At 41.0% G+C, this 22,133-nt stretch overlaps 1 protein-coding gene across 6 annotated transcripts; it reads left to right on the top strand.

Annotated features, from left to right (window-relative positions):
- Positions 1-1,697: 1,697 nt before the first annotated feature.
- Positions 1,698-21,373, top strand: LOC137545811 (inhibin beta B chain-like). Of its 6 annotated transcripts, none has more exons than XM_068267460.1 (3): positions 1,698-1,796; positions 14,704-15,057; positions 20,156-21,373. In XM_068267460.1, exons 2-3 carry the CDS (start codon positions 14,712-14,714, stop codon positions 20,887-20,889), a joined length of 1,080 nt encoding a protein of 359 aa, XP_068123561.1. In that variant the 5' UTR covers positions 1,698-1,796; positions 14,704-14,711; the 3' UTR covers positions 20,890-21,373. The 6 variants fall into 6 exon arrangements, with proteins under 6 accessions (XP_068123561.1, XP_068123563.1, XP_068123562.1 ...); XM_068267462.1 differs by lacking the exon at positions 1,698-1,796 and adding an exon at positions 2,017-2,279; XM_068267461.1 differs by lacking the exon at positions 1,698-1,796 and adding an exon at positions 2,017-2,293.
- Positions 21,374-22,133: the final 760 nt, after the last annotated feature.

Genomic DNA, 22,133 nt, shown 5'->3' with positions numbered 1-22,133 from the left:
CAATTCTGTAGTGGAATCCAATGTATGCATGCTGGGAAACACTGTAATAATTGCATGGGAAGATGCGGGATTGTAAAAATAATAGTATGGAATTCTGGTATTTAGATGTAGATGAATGTTGAGGAAACTGTAATAAATATGAGCATAGTGTTTGATGAAAACATTTGACCTAATCTGTATGAAATCAGTGAGCCAATGGCATTTGCAGACTCTGTTATATTTAGAAAATCATAGATTATTAGGGTATAATCAAGGCAACTGAGGTGGAGGAAGATGTAGTAGAAACAGAATGATGAACAGATAAACATAGATGATAGAGTAGATTAGATGATAGATAGATAGATAGATAGATAGATACTGTAGATAGATAGATAGATAGATAGATAGATAGATAGATAGATAGATAGATAGATAGATAGATAGATAGATAGATAGATAGATAGATAGATGGATAGGCCAATATGCAATTAACTTTTTCACCTGAGTTTTCTCCTAGGTGATATTTTAAAACTTGCCATTAAATGCCTTTTAAATCACCAGCAAGCAAGAAAATACTTAAAATACTTTTGACAGTACTTTTCTACCTACTTTTATGGTACTTTTTCAATAGCAAAGTGCTGAAACGTTATTCTAAATAAGTAGATGAAAAATGATCTCTTATGCTGGGGGTACACGGTTCGTTTTGAGCCATGTATCGAGCCGCACGATAGATTGCGACGCGTCCCGCTCGTCCCCGCACACGGCTGGATCGATTCCCGCTCGTCCCCACGGGCAGTTCTTTATCTTCTCTTCGTTTCTGACCATTGTCCTGCCTGCGGTTTCAAGCGGGAAATAGATCTGCGCGGGGTATCAGACAGGTCGGAAATTATCAGCGCTGCCATCAGCGCTCAATTACACGGTTCAAAACGAACCGTGTATCCCCAGCATAAGGGGAAAACTCAGGAGAAAAAGGCAATTGCATATGGGCCAAGGACCGACTACAAGCAAAGTGCTGAAACGTTATTCTAAATAAGTAGATGAAAAATGATCTCTTATGCTGGGGGTACACGGTTCGTTTTGAGCCATGTATCGAGCCGCACGATAGATTGCGGCGCGTCCCGCTCGTCCCCGCACACGGCTGGATCGATTCCCGCTCGTCCCCACGGGCAGTTCTTTATCTTCTCTTCGTTTCTGACCATTGTCCTGCCTGCGGTTTCAAGCGGGAAATAGATCTGCGCGGGGTATCAGACAGGTCGGAAATTATCAGCGCTGCCATCAGCGCTCAATTACACGGTTCAAAACGAACCGTGTATCCCCAGCATAAGGGGAAAACTCAGGAGAAAAAGGCAATTGCATATGGGCCAAGGACCGACTACAAGCATAGCAAATAGATTTGTTTTAACAAAACAGTATTAATAGAAATATGGAAAGGTATATTAGTTTAAATGTAATTTTGCAATGAATTATACATGCATGCAACAAAGCATTCTTGCCTCAGTCAAATCAAAATTTAAATCTGTAACAGTGGAGAGTGTAAGTACTGGTAGCCTATCAACTGACACTATACTGAAGGCAAGCACAGTGCGTTGCAGAGCATACAGAGAGTTAACCGTGCAGCTCTCAGTCTTCTGAGGTCACTGCTGTGCGGACGTTTACTCAGAAGCTGTTATTTATTTTAGTTTTATTTGGTGAAAAAAAAAATAGAAAAATAAAGGAAACTTTGCACTTTTGATTTCTGCCAGTTTAAAAGAACACCGCTACTGGACAGGAAGAGGAGAGGAGCACACCTCAATAGCAGCCACCTATAGAGCCCTCCGGTGAATAGTTTTATCCACTTTGCTTTTAGGCTATTTGTGTGTTTGCATGTCTTACTTGCTATGCTAAGTATTTGTGGGGGGGATCTTGCATTTGAATTTAGCCTGTAAAGCTTATGCACATTTCCTGGGTCTCTTACTGGGTGCCTTAGATGCCCATCCCATGGTCGCCATAATTATCCTCTCCCAGTACTTTCCACAGTTAGTAGTCTGCAGCCTAGTGATTGAGGAGTGGAGAGGGCAATGACGACAGTGTGGCAATATTATACGGTGTGGCACCTCCTCAAAGTGTCTTTTCCGCTTTGCCTCTTTCCCTCTGCCATTGAGAGTGGCACATATAAAAGGTGCCACCTGGAGTGTTGCCCTACATCTCTCTCTTCCACCTTTAAACACTACCCATCAGCAAATCATCTTCAAACCAGCACACCGGGAGCTGCTTCATCCTGAATGCCTCTCAAGTGAAATGAGCCAGAAACGGACAGTTATGTAAGACAGAAGTGGTATGTGGGGACGGGGTACATGTTTTGTTTTTACTGGGAATTGGCAGTATAAGAGAACTGGGGAGGGCTAAGGGGTGTGAATAATTGCCAGTGTGGGATATTGGTGCAGGGAGGCCTAACACTGGCCCCATATGGATTCATCTATTTGAGCCGCCATTGGGCAATCTTTCCATCAGCTAAGTAGTGTAAAGGTCAGCTGGACTGAATATAACTTCAACAGATTGTTTAAGTACACCGTATACATGTTAATGAGATTGCTATTCTGCCAGCTATAAACACGAGGCCAGTGTTGGGGAAGAAGTCATTTGGATATTTCGTTTATGTAAAGTATGGTGTCCAGAGGATTATAGGAAGTCTTTCAGTGTAGAATGAGGGGGGGGGGGGGGGGGGGGCGGGGAGCATTTTTGAGTCTAAAGCTCTGATTCTGATTTTACTAACTTTATCCTGTGTTGTCTCCCAGGACATCTCTTTTCTTCTTATTTACAAAATGTATATTTTTGTAGCACCTAGAAAGTGAAAAACTATTAAAGGACAACTGTATCAAGGGAGATATGGAGGATGCCATATTTACCTCCTTTTAAACAATACCAGTTGCCTGGCAGCCCTGCTGATCCTCTGCCTCTAATACATTTCGCCATAGACCCTGAACAAGCATGCAGCAGATCGTGAGTTTCTGACAAATATTGTCAGATCTGACAAGATTAGCTGCATGCTTGTTTCTGGTGTTATTCATAAACTACTGCAGTCAAATAGACCAGCAGGGCTGCCAGGCAACTGGTATTGTTTAAAATGAAATACATACGGCAGCCTTTATATTCCTCTCATTACAGTTGTCCTTTAAAAACTATGTAAGAAAATTGATATCAAATTTCCTTTAATTTGGCTATCTTACTTTATGTACTTTTTTGCTTGCTGTTTCCTGAAAAAAAGTATTTTATTGATAAGGATTGAAAACATCTCCTGTATGAATGCTCAGGAGAAATGCATATTCATACACTTTATTGTCATTGGCCTCAATTCTGGTAGGGTTTTCAAGCAAATTACTGCATGTACGGTAATTTACCGCATGCGGTGACATTTAGCAATTCTGGGAGATTTTAATAATGTTATAACGCTTGCAGTAAAATTTAGTAATGAATTACCTCATGCGGTAAATTATGCGGTAATTCATGCGGTAATGTGCATGTGCATTAATTTTACTGAAAATCACTATTCTTATAGAAATTAGGGGGCATGTCAGCACATAATTTACCAATCAGTTTAAGACCTGCCTGTACCTGGCAGTAAAGTCATTTTTTATGCATTTTCGCAGTTTTTAGTGGAGTTCCTATTCAGGCTGTGTAATAGAGAAAAATAGTAGAAATAAAACTCTAAATACAGTATTTACTTTTTTTCAGAGGATGCCTATAAATATACTTTCCATGGGTTTCTACATACCGTACATACCCAAATATAAGTCGACCTCGTGTATAAGTCGACACCAATATTTGACCCTCTTAAAATGGAATTTGTTGATTTCTCAAGTGTAAGTCGGCCCACTATACAACTCCCACACAGATACTAGTCGTTCATTTCTTAAATATATTTTGTGATAATGTATCCTTTAAGGAGATTACTGTACATTATTTATATGTTATTTTTATATGTATGAGGCAAGATACCTGGAGCAAATGACCCTGCATGATCTCCATGCATCTTCCCCACACTGTGCTGCTGTTAATGTGTTAATACATAACATTAACAGCAGCACAGTGTTGGAAATATGCTTGTAGATGATAAGCGTTAATTGTTCCAGGTATCTTGCCTGAGATCTGGCTGGGATGGATACCTGCTGGCTGTAGGGTCAATAACGCTGCTTTCTCCCTGGCGCTGCACAGTGACGGTATAATCACTGTATCAGCAGCGCTGACACTTCAGGAGGGAGCAGCAATTAGATAGGCTGGGCATGGAACAGTGATGCGGCTGGCGAGGGGTGGAGCTTAAATCGCCTGTGTTTTGTCAAGAAAAGCTGCTTGCATTAGGGACAGCTGGGGAGGACAGTGAACAGTGGCTGGAACGGACGAATTTAGAGCGGCTCCTACCCCCACAGCAGTTGTAGGAGCCACTCGAAATCCCTCTGTTCCAGTGAACGATCACTGTCCTCACCTGCCTGTCCCTGATGCAAGAAGCTTTTCTTGACACTGGCGATTTAATCCCCCTCCCCCCCCCTCCATGTCCAGCCCCTCTAATTGCCGCTCCCCTCGAAGTGTCAGTGCTGTTTATACAGCAAGTGCTGGGGAGAAAGCTGTGTTAGTCATCTTAGCCAGCAGGTACTATAAGGCACAGTGAGCAGCTCCTACCCCCGCAGCCGTCGGAGCATCACGTGCTGAGCGGAGGTCGGCATTCTCAGCTGCTACCTGAGGGCATAAGTAATGAGCGGGGGTTAGGGCCTATTTCCACTACAAGCAGATTGGATGCAGAAAAACTGACTCCAATGAATCAGTTTTTCTGCATCCAATCTGCATGCAGTGGAAACAGGCTCTTAGTCCATTCTCCTGCTTGCAGGGGGAGCGGCATTGTGGCATCTAGCAATCTTTGAAGAACAGAGGGACACAATCTGGCTGGCTGGTAGCACTAGGGGGGCAGAATGCAGCAGATGCAGAGCAGAGGGGTGGCTTGATACTCGGCTACAAATCAGAAATTTAGGTCTGATGCGAGTATAAGTCGACCCCCCTACTTTACAAAAGTAGATCAGACCTAAACTTCTCGACTTATAGTCGAGTATATACAGTAATCAAATACATACCCCCCCTCAAAAAAAAAAAAAACATCTTCCAAAGGCTATCCTAACTTATGGAAGACAATTAAAGACTACTATTATTTATTTACCGCATGTATGCCGCTGAAATACCTCACTTTATACCACACTTTATGCATTTACCGCACATTTTCCCGCATGTTCGGAAATGCTGACAAATCTTTCAGAATCGCTAAAAAAAGGAGGAAAATACAGCATGAGGAATTTTACCGACAAAAAAATATTTATTACACATAGCTACCAGAATTGAGGTTATTGTCTAACAGAACAAAATGACTTTTCATGACAGCCCCCAAGGTGCATAGAAGGAACATAGTGACAGTAACAAAAGTAGAAATATAGGAGTTATACCATCATGACATATTTCAAATATTTAAAAATGTTGAACACAGTGTTAAGTGGTTAGCATCATCATTTGTAGTGCTGCAGCCATTAATGAATGCTATATGGCACATTACCATTATGGCTTATTGCACATGATCAATAAAAAAATATCTTAGACAAAATTCAAAGTTTAGAAAGTTTATGGCAGATAGGAAAATTGAAGGGCCTGAGTATGAAATTCAGGATGTGATCACAAACGGTTGCTTGCTTGTAGTATGTGCACTTTATAGCTGTGATCCTAATAATTTCTCAGCTTATTTCCTTATGACTCATTCAAATAGTTAATTAATCAAATAACCTTACTACAGGCTTGCTTCACAGATAAATCTGTAGATCTCCGGTCTAGTGCTGTCCTGTCAGTTTTGCATCAGTTTTCTATCAGTTTTACCTGACAGGATTGGAACTGTACACCTTTTATGTGTGAACACACCCATAGAAAACTGATACAAAACTGACAGGACTGGACCGGAAATGTATAGCGTTATGTGTGAACCAAACTATAGAAAACTCATACAAAACAAATGCCAACTGTTAAAACTGTCAGGACAGGACTAGGCACCTTTTATGTGTGAACCCAGCCTTAAGCCTGGAGCCCACTACAAATCGCAAATTGCTATCACTAGCTTTTTTAATGAGCGTTTTGTAAGCGATTTCTTGTGCGTTTTTCTGGTGATTTTGTTAGTGATTTTAAAATGTGTAAGCTTTTTGCCAGCGATTGTGTAGCGATTTGCGATTAACAATTTTAATTCTGATTTTTCCTTTCAATGTATCATAATTTTATTTGCAATTTGCATTAATTATGTGTAGCGATTCATGAGCGATTACATCAGCTAACGCTACCAAAACGCTGCATGTCCTGCGATAGTGATTTTGCTAATCACAATCGTTCCATTGGAATTTGGCCCATCTATTAACATTAGCTGAGAGTTTAGGGAAATCGCTAGCGTTTTGAATCGCTCCCTAAATGCTCAAAAAATCGCTCTAGTGGGTTCCAGCCCTTCGGCTTGGATCGCATGATAAATATGCAAACTGGCTATCATTCTATTTTTTGGCAAAATGTACATTTTTTTACTTTAATGTGCCTTTAAAGTGAACCTGTTGTGAGAGGGATATGGAGGCCATATACCATGTTTACTTCTTTTTAAGCAATGCTGAATACCTGGCTGTTCTGCTTATCTTACTGTCTTCAGTAGTGTCTGAACCACATACTTGAAACATGCAGCTGATCAGCATACTTATTTTGGGTCTGTGGCTCAAAGTATTAGACAAGAAAGGAACAGCAAATCAGCCAGGCAATTGGCATTGATCAAAAGGTAGCAATTGTGGTAGCCTGCATTTCCCTATCACTACAGGTTAACCATAATCAGGAATCACTTACTAAGCATTGACTGATCTAGAAAAAATCTTCCTGTTCTTCACAAATAAATTATAGTTTTCTCTGTACTGGCATTTGATAGTAAAGTAGAAAAATGTCACATCAGTGAAAACATAAATTTTGCCTGAAAGTGTAATTGTCGGGCATAAAATTAAATTAAATTAAAAAATTAATTATTTATTTGTATGTAGAAAATGCCTCAATATTATAGGGCAGCGTCAAATAGGGTTATACTAAATCTAGAAATAGCAATACTAATGTAATTACAAAAACACTAATATATATCCTCACCATGAACATACCAACATGATTATATATGGTAAAGTGAAAAATGAGAATTGGCTCTTGGGTGCATGATAAGGATAGAAACTTTATTCATATATATCACAAATCTCAGACTACATCGAAAATGCAAATATCCCATAAATACTATACAACCCCATAAAATGACTCCTCACAAACCCTCCAACAACATAGGGGCTGCAGTCCCCTATGAAGGAAATGGAACCTGCACCATAGAACTTGTTGGAAAACAAGTAAGAGACCAAACAGTCCAACCTGACATATGATGAACAGTTGATAGCCAGTAAATACAAGCAGAGCTCATGGGCAATGTTCCTGGAGCATATATTGAGCACAAGGGAACAGATTGAAAGGCAGCATCCACAAAGGCACACAAAATAGCTTGAAGCAAATGGATGACATCTGATGACATGTAGCGTTGATGACCAGCAAAGCAGACTGATAACATGCACCCAGCATATGTAACAAACAGTCCCCCAATCGCAGGGTAGGAGCAGGTGAAGCAAAGCGGTGCAGTAAATCTTCACAGATGTAAGCACATGTAGCAAAGCAAAGATAAGTCCCCCATTCGCAGGGCATGTGCAAACAGTCGGGCATATGTGGAATGATGTCCTCTCATATTTACCAGATTTGAATGGCAAAGTCCATGATGCAGTGATGAAGGCTGGGTATCCCCTGTGCTGGCAACAAGATGACCCGAGTATCAGAGTGCTGGATGTCAGGAGGTCAAAAGAAGGTGCAGGTTCCAAAGCAATGGAGGTGTGGAGGAGAAACGCGCTGTCAGGAGGAGCCTGACATGTTTCGCCGCATCTAGCGGCCTTTTCAAAGGCAGACAGCGTGGATACTGTATGGACGCCATGACGGCGTCCATAAATGCTGAGTGCGGCCGCGCGGCCTATCCTTATCATGCACCCAAGAGCCAATTCTCATTTTTCACTTAATTATTTATTTGTATCTGGTATACAATTAATAATGAAGCTAACCAGGCAATCCAAAAGGTAAAATCACTCTGTTTTCTTATCTATAAAACATCATTCCCCAGTTTTCCTGGCACCTATTTGTTACATCTGCCACACAAAGGAAGTTGCAGGTCATGTTGGGTTGTCTTTTTTTGCTCCTTTACTTTCCCCTCAGACTTAACTAATGCAGCCTGATTGGCTGGAGCCTCTTTCCCTCCTGTTTTCTCCTCCCACACCTCTGTTCCTCTCTGATTGGCCAATATTTAATATAATTTAATATGCTCAAACAATGCACTTTCTATTACAGAGCTGGGTGGGAGTGCCTGAAAACTGGGACGAGGGCGGGAATTGCATACACATTCAGGCAGAGGAGAGTAAGGGAGGAAATTACATCAGGATTGCCTTCAAAATAGACACAGTTAAGATGGAGAATCCTAAGAAGGATTTTCTCTTTTTTCACTATAAAAAAATCACTAAAATCAAAACGTGGACAGTGCAATACATATGTTATGTAAGTAGAGCAAGTATTTATCAACTTATATATGTGAAGTTTTTTTTCTGAGATAGGATTGCTGACAGCTCCTTTTTAAAGTGATCCTGAGCTGAAGCTCAGGATCAAAATCGCATACATACCCTAAGTCGCGCGAGCCCGATGCGCATGCACTGTACCACGTCAAGGCGCACTGGCTCCGCCCTACGCAGTTTCGTCCAATAGGATTCATCAGGGGCTGATAAGTCTTATTGGGCGAAACGGCTTAGGGCGGAGCCAGTGCACATTGACGTCATTACACTTGAGGAATAGAGCGCTTGTGTAGTTTGCATGCTCCTGGGAAGGTTCACTGGCAGGACGCCACGGTGTTTAAACTTACAGTGCCCCAGAGATCTAACGTGCTGTGCACCTTACCTTTTATGGATCCTTGTGAATGCTTGCTGGAATAAACTTTTATTGGTGGAATCGTTCCTGGGTTATCCTTACTGGCTGGATGACAGCCTAAGCGCTAGATCTGGTGTTTGAGGTGGCAACTATCTAATGAGCCCCTGTCTAATTGATTAAGGATTCTGATGTTATGGTCACTGTGTGCAGCTGACCTTTTATCAGTATAGAACTACATTGCACACAGGTATTCATCTTTATTTATTTTTTTCACCTCGTAAGTAAGTACTTTAAGTTAAAAGTGAATTGGATCAGACCCATTGTCTGCACTCAGAATGGACCACGGCGTCGGGATCTCACTAGTGAAGTTAGGAAGGGGAGGAAAAGTGCCCCTATAGATTACTCCCCTCTGGAGGGGGAAGTCTCTGGATCTTAGAAAGGCTTCTCCTGTCTTTCTCCACCAGACCATTTCAGTGCTGGAACCCCCGAACAGCACCTTGTCAATGCTTGCCAACAACTTGTGCATGCACACTAGCACAACCCGCTTGGGTTTTGGCAGAAAAAGCTGAGCCCGAGCGAGTCCGAGCCACTGCACAGACACAGCGTGGCCGCAATTTGGGGGGGTCCCATCGCTGCATCGGTCTGGCTGAGGAGGACGGGTGAAGCTTTTGAGGATCCAGAGGCTTCCCCCTTTCTGAGGTATTTAAAGTGCCTGTAGCAACCCCTCACAGGTTTGCGCTAAAGTGGTCTGAAACTCAGCATTTCTTCTTTGCACTAAAATTCCTTACAGCCTTAAACCTAGTAACACAAATAGGCAGAACAGCAATCAAAGAGTTAAACACAGCACTTTGCTCTGCACTGGAAAGCTCCTTCAGCTTAACCTCTTTGGCGGTAACCCTGAGCTAGGGTCGGGGCAGAAAATAGCAGCTCAGAACGGTAATCCCGACCTCTGCTCGGGGTAGCTGCCGGAGGCTCTATGCAGAGCAATGCGCGCAGGGGAAGCGTTTCTACATACCTCCCAGGGATCCCGACGTCTGAGGCCATTCTTCTTCCGTCCTCTGGGGCTCTGCTTCCTCCTGGTGAGATCTCCAGCTGTCATCATGACGACAGCCGGCAATCTCACTTTAGAGTTGCAGTGCCACCCGGAGGAGGGAGGCATAACTGCAGCGCGGTAGCCCAGGGAGGTGAGTGATTGCTGGGCTGTGCAGATCTCCCTGGCAGCATGATTGTTTCCAGGTTTTAGGGTCTGAAAGGGTGCAAATATATTGTCCCGCTTTTAGACCCTAAAATCCAGAAAGAATCATATCGCCAAGGGGTTAAAAGATACCCGAGGTGACATGTGACATGATGAGATAGAAATGGGTATATACAGTCCCTAGCACACAAATAACTATTCTGTGTTCCTTTTTTCTTTCTCTGCCTGAAAGAGTTAAATATCAGGTATGTAAGTGGCTGACACAAAATGACTACAGTATGACCCTTACTGATAAGAAATTTCAACTATAAAATATAGCAGAAAAATGGCTTCTGAGATCAAGAAAGAGATAAAAAGGGTCAATAGATTATAGATTTTAGCTCTGGCACACTTCAATGAATGTGTCATTGAACAAAAACAATAAAACAGTTAAAACTTAAAAAGTAGATTTAAACATTAAATAAAACTGTGGAATATCTTAAAAAGTCATTTTTAGGAGAAGGAAAATAGATACATTCGTTTATTTCATTTGTTTATTTTCGCCTCTGGTGTCCTTTAACCATTTCAGCCGCCCGGACGTGATCCTCACGTCCATCTGGCTGCTCTGATGCAGAGGCCACTTCGGCACGCTCCCGCTCGCGTTTGCGGGTGCGCCTCTGTGTCCCCGTGCTGTCCCCCGGTAGCCCTGGGTTCAGTGAACGGGAACATGGTTCCCGTTCACCAATCTAAGTTGCAGGCAGAAAAACCAACGGTTTCTTATGAGAGACCACAGTTTTTCTAAAAAAAATATTTCCCCCGTCCTCCTTGTGCTTCCGGTAAGCGAGAAGCACAAGTAGAAAAAAAACCTCAAGGTAGCCATCTTGTGGGCAAATAGTAAAACTACATCTACATAAATTTTTCATGCCAATTTACACATATTTTAACCACTTCCGGGTTCCGGGTGGTTTTGCTGATCGGTGCTGCGTGGGCTCTCCAGCCCGCAGCACCGATCAGATAGCAGCCAGGCCGATCAGACTTCCCCCCTTTTTTCCCCACTAGGGGGATGTCCTGCTGGGGGGGTCTGATCGCCGCCGGCTGCTTGCGCTTGCGGGGGGGGGGGGCTCTTCAAAGCCCCCTCCGCAGCGCTTCCTGGCCTCCTTCCCCTTCCCTCCCTCTCCCTCCCCCTGTGAGTGGCGCAGGACGGATTTCCGTCCTGTGCCTGATGGGATAGGCTTTAGCCTATCAGATGCCGGCGATCCTCGGCCAATCAGAGGCCGGGGATCGTCGATCTCATATATATGCAAACACCGGGGAAGATCTTCCCCGTGTGTTTACATTTACCCTGCATGCCACGATCGGAGGCTCGCAGGGTGTTCACGGAGACACCCTCCGTGAACTGACATGAAACGGCCGCTCGTATGGAAACCACTTCAGGATTCAGGGGCGTACTTAAGCGTACGCAGAATCCTGAAGTGGTTAACATTAAAATTTAACTGTTTATTTCCCAACACCAAAAACATTACCCAAATAAATGTTTTAATGGAAAAAAATGACAATAAAAAAAAACAAACAAACATAAATAGTTACCTAAGGGTCTGAACCTTTTAAATATGCATGTGAAGGGGGTATACTAAGAACAATTTTTAAATTATAAGCTTGTAAATAGTGATGGACGCAAAACTGAAAAAATGCACCTTTATTTCCAAATAAAATATTGGCGCCATACATTGTAATAGGGACAAAATTTAAATGGTGTAATAACCGAGACAAACGGGCAAATAAAATACATAGGTTTTAATTATGGTAGCATGTATTATTTTAAAGCTATAATGGCCGAAAACTGAGAAATAAATGATTTTTTTTTTTAATGTTTTCTTAATATTCCTGTTAAAATGCATTTATAAAAAAATAATTCTTAGCAAAATGTACCACCTAAAGAAAGCCTAATTAGTGGCGGAAAATACAAGATAAAGATCAATAAATTGTGATAAGTAGTGATAAAGTTATTAGCGAATGAATGGGAGGTGAAAATTGCTCTGATGCATAAGGTGAAAAATCCCTGCGGGCTGAAATGGTTAAGTTCCGCAACCACAGAGGAGATAACATTATCTTTTGTTTACATTCCGATGTTGTTACATTGTGTGTAACAACTGAAAACAAGCTCTCTCTGCTTCAAGCATGCACTGAGTTCAGAGGAGCTCACTAGAATATTTTAATATATAATTAAAAGCAGCTTGAATAACATGAAATGGCAGCTTTCAGAGCAGATAAACTGTACTTTGGGAACTTGTAATTTGTAAATGGACAAGATTACCTGTGCACAAAAGCAAATATAACTGTATTGGTAATAAAAAGTAGGAAAACACATTTTTATTGAATGTTATGTCAGAATTTCAGACCACTTTAACCCTCCTGGCAGTATGAAAAATTCCGCCAGGAGGCAGCGCAGCAGTTTTTTTTTGTTTGTTTTTTTTAAAATCATGTAGCGAGCCCAGGGCTCGCTACATGATAGCCGCCCGCTTCGATCGCCTTCGGCGTCATTGGGAGTCCCGATCCACCCCTCGGCGCTGCCTGGCACTGATTGGCCAGGCAGCGCACGGGGTCTTGGGGGGGGGGGGGGGGGGGCGCGCGCCGCGACGGCTAGCGGCGATCGGGCGCGGGGCGGTGCCGATCAGTGTGCTGGCGCAGCTAGCAAGGTGCTAGCTGCGTCCAGCAAAAAAAAAAGTAAGCAAATCGGCCAAGCAGGGCCGGAGAAAACCTCCTGCGCGGCTTACCCCGAACCGCCAGGAAGGTTAAAGAAAGGCCATTGACATGCTGTAACATGCCATAGTCAGTCAAACACTTTCAGTATATCAACACATGCATTGACTGCAATAGCAATATATTACTTATTTTCAGTCAGTCTTATGTCAGTCTTAAAAAGTGATGAGTAGCACAATGCTTCGCAGACATCGTAGCACAGAAATCGTTGCTTGGCATATTCAGTCATTCTATAATTTATTTAATGTATACTCAAGAGCTATCACACTGGTTGTTACCCAGTTCTACTATATTTCAGCTGGTCATTAATTTCATGTTGTTTTTTTCTGTTCCGCATTCCTCAGGGACCATCCATGCTTATGGAATTAATGGCCTGTTAAGTTGGATTTCCTGGGCTGATCCTTGTTCTGCAGCAAGAGGTCTTCATCCTCTTTCCATAGTGAATAGTTGAACTGAGATCTGCTGTCTGACGTAATGGATGTCTAGATTACTAATAGCAGTTTTTTTTTAATTCTATGGACATTTGCAGCTATTTAAATTATTATTGCCAAAAATTCTAAGACTCACCTCCCCCCCCCCCACCCCTACCCTCTGTGTCTAACCTTAACCCTTTCCCAACAGCCACTCCTTAACTCTAACTCTGACATCAACCTTGCCCGTAACATTTTAACTAAACCTAGTCTTGACATAAACATTTGAGGTGAGGAGTAACATACTTTTGGTACCAGCATTGTGTTCAGTTATATGGATGCTATATATATTACCTACATTTCCTTTCTTGGGTCCAGGATGCTCTTTTCATTGGTTTTGGTAGTACTCTGCATTTCAGTCAACTAATGCTAACCAAAACAAAATCACCTTTCTGATACTTGATCTTAACCTCAACCTTAATTCTTTTCTCTCACACGTTAGTGGTGACAGGCCCTGAGGAAGAGAACGCTTGTCCCACATAACAAATAGGACATTTATCACATGCTCTCTGTTTCACTGTACTTAATGCCTAATATGCAAGATATTTTGGGGTAACATGGTCTGTGATTGGTAACTTTTTTTTTGCGTTTGCCTACCCACTCCTAATGTCCATTACAGCTTGACGGCTCCAATTTTTACAGTAGCCTTGTAAAAGTGGCATTCACAGTTCTCTATTTGCTTTTTTGTACACCATTGGCCATTCCCCAGAGCAAAATCAGATGTCCCCCATGGTGCAGTTTTGACCACAATAATATTACTATTTGATTTGTTGGGTTGATGGTTTTAATTGCTTTAACAAAAAATTGGAGAGGGGGGATTGTGATTTTTGTGGAGATTTTTTATCTTTGTGCAATAATAAAGTTGACTTACATACAGTATATTGGATGAGATGAGCTTGGCTATCATTTGGCAATGGCACTCAAAGAGATCCAGAAGGGGAAATTGCCATGTAGCAAGGAAATATTTGTAGAAGTGTTTGAAACTACTTTGACAAATGCCCTTGGGGATACTCATCAAATGTCTTCTGAACAATAGTACGGCCTCTGAACAGTTCTTCAGTGGTGCTCCCATACAAGTCCATTACAGTGCTTGAGCCCAAAACGGCTACATAATATGCATATGGCATCCACTAGACATGATGCCATTTGATTGTATTATCTTTACCCAGCTTTACCTGATGTTGTCCTGGAAGTGGGGACATGTTTATGCTACAGTAAACCTAGCTTAAAAGCAATGCATAGGTGGCTTCAGTATTGCAATCTTTCACTGTCCTGTACTAAAAGCTCTTTACCTTTTTGTTTTTTTATCTACAGATAGCATCATGACTGTTGAAATAGTTCTGCCTCTTCTGCTGGTTGTTGCTCAGGTATCACTGGCAGAATCATCCTGCTCATCATGCAGAGTTTTCAACCAACCCATGGAAGCTCAGACTGAGAAGGAGATACTCATTGAAGTGGCTAAACAAGACATCCTAAAGAAACTTCATTTGCATCGCCGACCAAACATCTCCCACGCTCTGCCAAGGGAAAATCTGGAGCAGGCGTTGCAGTGGTTCAGAATTAAGTTGGATAAGGATCAGTCAGCATATTTTCAAGAAGAGACTGATGGGGTAGACCAAGAACTGGACCAAGGTCAAAGCCATGAAATTATAAGCTTTGCTGAAATTGGTATGTATCAGGCTTCTTTAACAAATCTGATTCCAATCCAATTCCTATCCAATTCAAATCCAATTCTGATATGATTTTCACTTGTTGCTAGGAACACAAGAAGGAAAATGCAGAAAAAAACACAGCATACCCTACTTTTTAACCACTTCAGCCTAACTGAACTCCAGCGGGCCCCCCGTGCGCGCCCCCGCTGCTGGCCGTTAGCCCAGCGATCAATGAAAGGGATTATAAATCCCTTTCACTGATCGGACCCCCACGGAGAAAAGCGGCTTTTCTGAGATCAAAAAGTTCCCCGTCTTCATACTTCTTTTTGGGAGTGAGATCGATCGCTCCCATGACTTTTTGACTGTGGCCATCTTGTGGCCAAATAGCAAACTACACCAAAAAACACTTAGAATTGAATAAATACAATTTAAAACTTTTAAAATCCCCTGTTTACCTCCCACACCAAAAAATACCCACATACAAGTTTTAATAAAAAATAAAATAAAAAATTACAATAATATAAAAAAAAAACCATAAATAGTTACCTAAGGGTCTGAACTTTTTAAATATTCATGTCAAAGGAGTATATCAAAATGATTTATTAAATTATGGGCTTCTAAATAGTGATGGACGCAAATTGAAAAAATGCACCTTTATTTCCAAATTAAATATCGGCGCCATACATTGTGATAGGGACATAATTTAAATGGTGTAATAAGCGGAACAAATTGGTAAATAAAGTACATAGGTTTTAATTATGGTAGCATGTATTAATTTCAAACTATAATGGCCAAAAGCTGAGCAATAATTATTTTTTTCCATTTCTTTCTTAATATTCCTGTTAAAATGGATTTAGAATAAATTAATTCTCAGCAAAATGTATCACCCACAGAAAGCCTGAATGGAGGCGGAAAAAACAAGATATAGATCAATTCATTGTGATGAGTAGTGCTAAAGTTATTGGCAAATGAATGGGAGGTGAAAGTTGCTCAGATGCACAACATCTCAACCCTGTAGGCTGAAGTGGTTAAAATTACATTGGAATCTGAATCACATTGGAATTGCTTGTAGTGTAAAAGAGCCCTTAAACTGGTTTATGAGCACTGGTTAGTATAACAACAAAGTTTCATGCAGGTACTGGATGATTGCCATCTAATCCAGTTGTGCATGGACACTTTAAAGCAGCATGGACAGCCATACTATGCCAGGAAAAAAACACGTATAAAATTAGATAACTGCTTGTTCTACTTACATAACCGATGTATTATGCTGTCCACGTTTTAATTTCAGTTAATTCTATATAAAGAAAGTCGAAGCAATGTATTTAGTGCTCTTTCAGTTTATTAAAGACACTTAGACATATTGCACAAAGCAAATGTAGCAATGTTTCGGAGGAGAACCTCCTTAGTCAAGCTATGTCAGTGTCTCAAAGGGAAAAACAATTTCATGGCCTTTATATATACACATGACATGGGAATTAACCGATTACATCGTGTAGTCGCCAGTGGCGATCAATCCCCTTGCATTCCACCCAGCGGACCTTATGGGGAACTTCATCTAAAAATACACTCCGTGTCCACCTCCATAGATGTCTATCTAACACTGCCGCTCTCTCTAACACAGCGGCAGTGTTAGATAGACATCTATGGAGGTGGACACAGAGTATATTTTTAGATGAAGTTCCCCATAAGGTCCGCTGGGTGGAATGCAAGGGGATTGGTCGCCACTGGCGATTACACGATGTGATTGGTTAATTCCCATGTCATGTGTATATATAAAGGCCATGAAATAGTTTTTTCCTTTGAGACACTGACATAGCTTGACAAAGGAGGTTCTCCTCCGAAACATTGCTACATTTGCTTTGTGCAATATGTCTAAGGCTCGGTTCACATTGAGCCTACGTTCCGCTCCGATGAGCGGAACGCAGCAGCGAAAGCAATGCTTTCCCGGTGGGAAAGTTCATATTGCTACGTTCCGCTCCGTTCCACTCCCTGCGTTCCGCTCGTCGGAGCGGATGTTCCCGACCTGCACGATCGCTTGACACAGCAGAACGCAGCGGAGCGCAGCGCAGGAGCGGATGCGTTGGGTTCATAAGCTCAATGTAAACTGGCCCTAAGTGTCTTAAATAAACTGAAAGAGCATTAAATACATTTAAATACATTGATGGTGCCAGCTTCTACTTTCTTCAAGTGATTTGTTGGGACTCTGGTGCTGTGAGACCATTACAGCCGGGCACATCAGATTCATCTACAGATAGGAGTGCAGTCTGCTACAGTTGATTGAGTGAATTTTATATTGTAAATAAAGAAGAATTCTGTTTCAGGGATTTTTCATCTTGGATTCCCTCTAACTCAAGCCAATCCTGATGTCATTTCCTCCACTTTTTTTCCCTGAGAATCTGCAGTGTCATAGCTAGCTTGCTTTGTAAACACATCACTGAACTGCCCTCAGCCAATCCGTGAGGACCAGGAATGTGGGAGGTGTGATGACAAACTTCATTTTCATTGGTAATGTACCAAATAGAGCCAGTCTGACAGAGAGAAGATTTATAACAGCAGAAACTTTTTTGATTAGATTGGGATGCTTGCAATGGTTGCATGGTTGCATAACAGACACAGAGCAATGGGTAAATGGAATTTGATTTTGTGTCTAACAATCCCTCTTTAACCACCCTGACATAATATTCAATAAAAACATGTTTTCCTACTTTTTATATGCCATACGGTTAGCATATTTGCTTTTGTGCATAAGTTTTATTATTCATTTAGAAATTATACATTCCTAAAATACACTAATTTTACTCTGAGAGCTGACTTTGCATTTTATTTATAACTGCTTTATTCATCCCCTAACTTAATCAGAAAGCACCAGAAAGCATTTATGCTTGTCTCACTGTCTTTGTGAGACCCCATGGTGCGAGAGAAGGCTTTGTTTACATCCCGACTTGATACAATTAAACACTAGATAACATTATGTAAAGTTTCGGAAGCGCCCAGCTCTACTGGAAGGGAAGCTTCTAAAGCCTGTGTTAATCATTTGAATGCAGTTCTAGTTAAACCAAAAATGCTGGTTGTATATACAGTAATATGCTGTAAATAATCTATTAGAGCAAAGTAGAAATGCTGGGTTTCATTCCGCTTTAATGACAAGCTGACTTATAAAAACGTCCTGCTAGAACAAATTAATGGCTCCAGGACGTTTTTATAAGTAAGACTGTGCTGCTGCAGCTGTGCGCGTGCACGTGCGTGCGTGTATGTGCGTGCGCACATGCATCCCCGTGCATGGGCACATGAAAATAGTGAACAAAAAAAAAAACACCAAAGAAAAAATGCACTTTTATTTCCAAATACTATATTGTCACCATACTTTGTACTAGGGACATACAGTAATTAAAATCTTGTGATAACCGGGACAAATAGGCAGATAAAATGTGTGGGTTTTATGCACAGTAGCAGTGTTTATATTAAAACTATAGGGGATGAAATTGGATAAATAGTGTATTTTTTTCCCCTTGTTTTTCCCTTTAAAATGGTGAAAATCGCTCTTGTCCGTCTGGGAGCAAAAGGAGGATCTAGTTTAGAAATACACTGAACGGGGAAGGGGATTGTATGGCGTGGAAGGAAGTACAGCATGTTAGGAAGAATGTATAAGTTTTAAGGGAAATGGGGATTTATAGCAAAGTGGGACCTGGCTCAGTGAGAAGATGTACAGGATGGTGGAGACAGGGAATAGTGGAGTGCAGTGTGATTAAACTATTTTAGTTCCTGGACGTAGAAACTACATCCAGGAACCATGCGCGCTCCCGCAACCGATCGCGCGCATGCATGCACGCTCCCGGCCGCGGCTCGTTAGCCAGGCAATCAGTGAATCAGGCTATGGTGCCCGACCACTGATTCCTCTCCCCCGCTGAAAAAGCAACAGCTTCTCTCGGAAGCTGCGCTTTTTCTGGCTGTAGCGTCCCCCATGCGTCTCTCTAAGCGTATGTTACGCTTAGAGTGACGTCATGTAAACAAACTCATGGCCGCCATCTTGTGGCCAAAAAGTAAAACTACAACTAAAAGTAAAAAAAATAAAACTTAAACACACATTTACATTACAAATATATTGTTTACATCCCACCCTCCCAAAACTACCCAAATAAAATGTTTAATATAAAAAAAACAAAAAACATTACAATAAAAAAAAAAAAAAACATGTAAATATTTACCTAAGGGTCTAAACTTTTTAAATATCAATGTAAAGATGAAATATTTCTATATTTTTTTTATTTTAAACTTGTAAATAGTGATAGATGCAAAACGGAAAAAATGCACCTTTATTTCCAAATAAAATATTGTCGCCATACATTGTGATAGGGACATAATTTTAATGGTGTAATAACCGGGACATATGGGCAAATACAATACGTGATTTTTAATTATGCAGGCATGTATTATTTTAAAATGATAATGGCTGAAACCTGAGAAATAATGATTTTTTTTCTGTTTTTTTCTTATTCTTCCTGTTAAAATGCATTTACAGTAAAGTGGCTCTTAGCAAAATGTACCCCCCAAAGAAAGCCTAATTGGTGGCGGAAAAAACAAGATATAGATCAGTTCATTGTGATAAGTAGTGATAAAGTTATAGGCTAATGAATGGGAGGTGAACATTTCTCAAGTGAAAACGACGGAACGCGAATGGGTTAAGGTTCAGTGATATATAATGTAAGTGAGCCCTGAGGGTATATCCTGTGAGTGAGGGTGTTGCTGGGGTTGTCTGGAAGCAATTGGACAAGTAACGTAAGTAATGCACAGGGGGTGGGTGGAGAGAATGAATAACGTAATAGGGTAAGATAAAGGTGGGGGAATAAAATTCAGCCACAGAACCCCGTAAATTGTGTTAACACCACTGCTTTGTGTACTGTCCTCCCAGTACTTCTTCCCATTTATTAAAAACCTGATAGAATAGACTGCTATATTTATTTTGATATTAGGACCCATTGTACAAATTCATGACTTGACTTATAACTTCTGCTTATTCAATCAAGGACCTCTTCTGTGAAGCTTAATGTTGTAATGTACTTAGTTATTTAGCTTGGTGGTGGTATCATAATCTATGATTGTTTTCTGCTCAGATAACATCCAAGATGTCCACCCCATTCTACGTTTCCAGCTCTCTGCTGAAAAGCATGAAGAGATCTACCAGGGGCATTTGTGGCTCTATCTCAAAGCAACATCCCGCAACAAGGTTACAATTTCAGTGACAAGTAAACGCTTGCTGAATGACTTGTCGGCCGAAGAAGACATAATTCAGGTGAAAGCTGTCCAAGGAGGATGGTGTAGAGTAACTCTGCCCATGCTCACGGGCAAAACCATTTCCGAAGGAGAAGAAAACATATACTTGGAAGTAACCTGTGAGGACTGCCAGCATCCACTCAAAATGAATAACATGAGTCATTTTCACCGCGCTTTCCTGGCTTTAAAATTACGCAACAAGCAACAGGAATCTCGCACCCGGAGACACATTACTGAGTGCACTGGTGACACGGACATTTGTTGTGTCAAAAGGTTTTATATTTCTTTCAAAGATATAGGCTGGGGTGACTGGATCATTAGTCCAAAGGGCTACTACATGAACTTGTGTGAAGGCAGGTGTCCCGTCCACTTGGCCAGAGCACCAGGGATCTCCGCCTCTAGCCATACAGCTGTTGTCAGCCTCATAAAGGCAAACAACATGTATACTAATCTCAGTCTTTGCTGTGTACCAACCAAGCGAAGTAGTCTGTCTTTTCTGTATTTCGATATGAATAATACAATTGTTAAGGCAGACATTCCTGATATGATAGTTCAAAGCTGCGGCTGCACTTAATGAATTCTCTCACTTCCTCAGTTTGTGTCTTCTCAGGAGAACTTGTCATTCACACTTTTAAAAATATCTAGATGCATGCCGAATCTGTCTCTTCTCATTTGTGCTTGGGAGGGGTAAACAAGAACATTGAACCTGCTCTTTATTCACGAGTCTAACAACAAAATATTTTACATAGAATTCTTTAATAATTATTGTTTAAGGGAAACAGTACAAATGTTTTGCCCGTAATTCCAGCCTGTAGAATACAGATAGCACTTGTTATCCTGGCAGTGAAGTACAAGGCCTTTATCTCACTTGCTTGTACAATTTTTATTAAAGGACATCCAAGGTGAACATAAAGAATATTTTCTATCCTTCTTCTCCTAATAATGTCGTTTTTAGATATCCCACAGTTTTATTTTATATTTCAATCTAGTTTTTAAGTTTTTACTGTTTCATTGTCTCTTCTCAATAACACCTTCATTAAAGAATGCTAGAGCGCAAATCTATGAATTATTGACCCTTTTTATGTCTTTCCAGCTCCAGGAAGCCATTTGCTGGCAGGAAAGTATTTCATGACTGTAATTACTTATCAGTGAGAGTTATGCTACAGTCTGACTCAGTCCCGACCCGGATAGAAACTGTCACTTGCATACCTGATGTTTAACTCTTTCAGGCTGAGAAAGAAAAAGGAACACAGCCTAGCTATTTGTGTGCTTGGCACTATGCATACACAAATCTATCTCATCATGTCCCATGTCACCCCGGTTGTCCTTTAAGTTGCAGGCTTATTGCATCATTTGATACCTATAAAAAGACTTTACTTTTTACGGTCAATTGAAATTCCTTTGTATATCAAGGGAGATTTGTGAATTATAAATAAAAAAAATAACCAAAGGTGGAAAACCACTGCTCTGTAAATAGGATTTTGATTGGCTTTGCTACTAAAATTGAAGTTGTTAGAAACCAACAGTATATTAAGTTTAGGGAAAAGAAACCCCCTTAACGTTAAACTATAGCCAAATGCTTAAAATAAAAAATGAAAATGCTGTATGTGTGAGTTACCGTAAATTGGATTACCAAATAAAATTCAGTAAAACCTTGGATTGCAAGTAACTTGGTTTAAGAGCAGTTTGCAAGACAAGGAAAAAAATGTCATGAAATTTTGACTTGATAAGCAAGCGACGTCTTGATATACAAACACAGAGGTCCCCTTTCACACTGGCGTGTTTTCAGTGCGTTGCTCAATTTTAATGCAGGCTGAC

Source organism: Hyperolius riggenbachi, chromosome 2, assembly GCF_040937935.1.
Source record: "Hyperolius riggenbachi isolate aHypRig1 chromosome 2, aHypRig1.pri, whole genome shotgun sequence".
Taxonomy (NCBI): domain Eukaryota; kingdom Metazoa; phylum Chordata; class Amphibia; order Anura; family Hyperoliidae; genus Hyperolius; species Hyperolius riggenbachi.
Note: the sequence above shows the minus strand (reverse complement) of the source record. Positions and strands in the feature narration are given on the sequence as shown.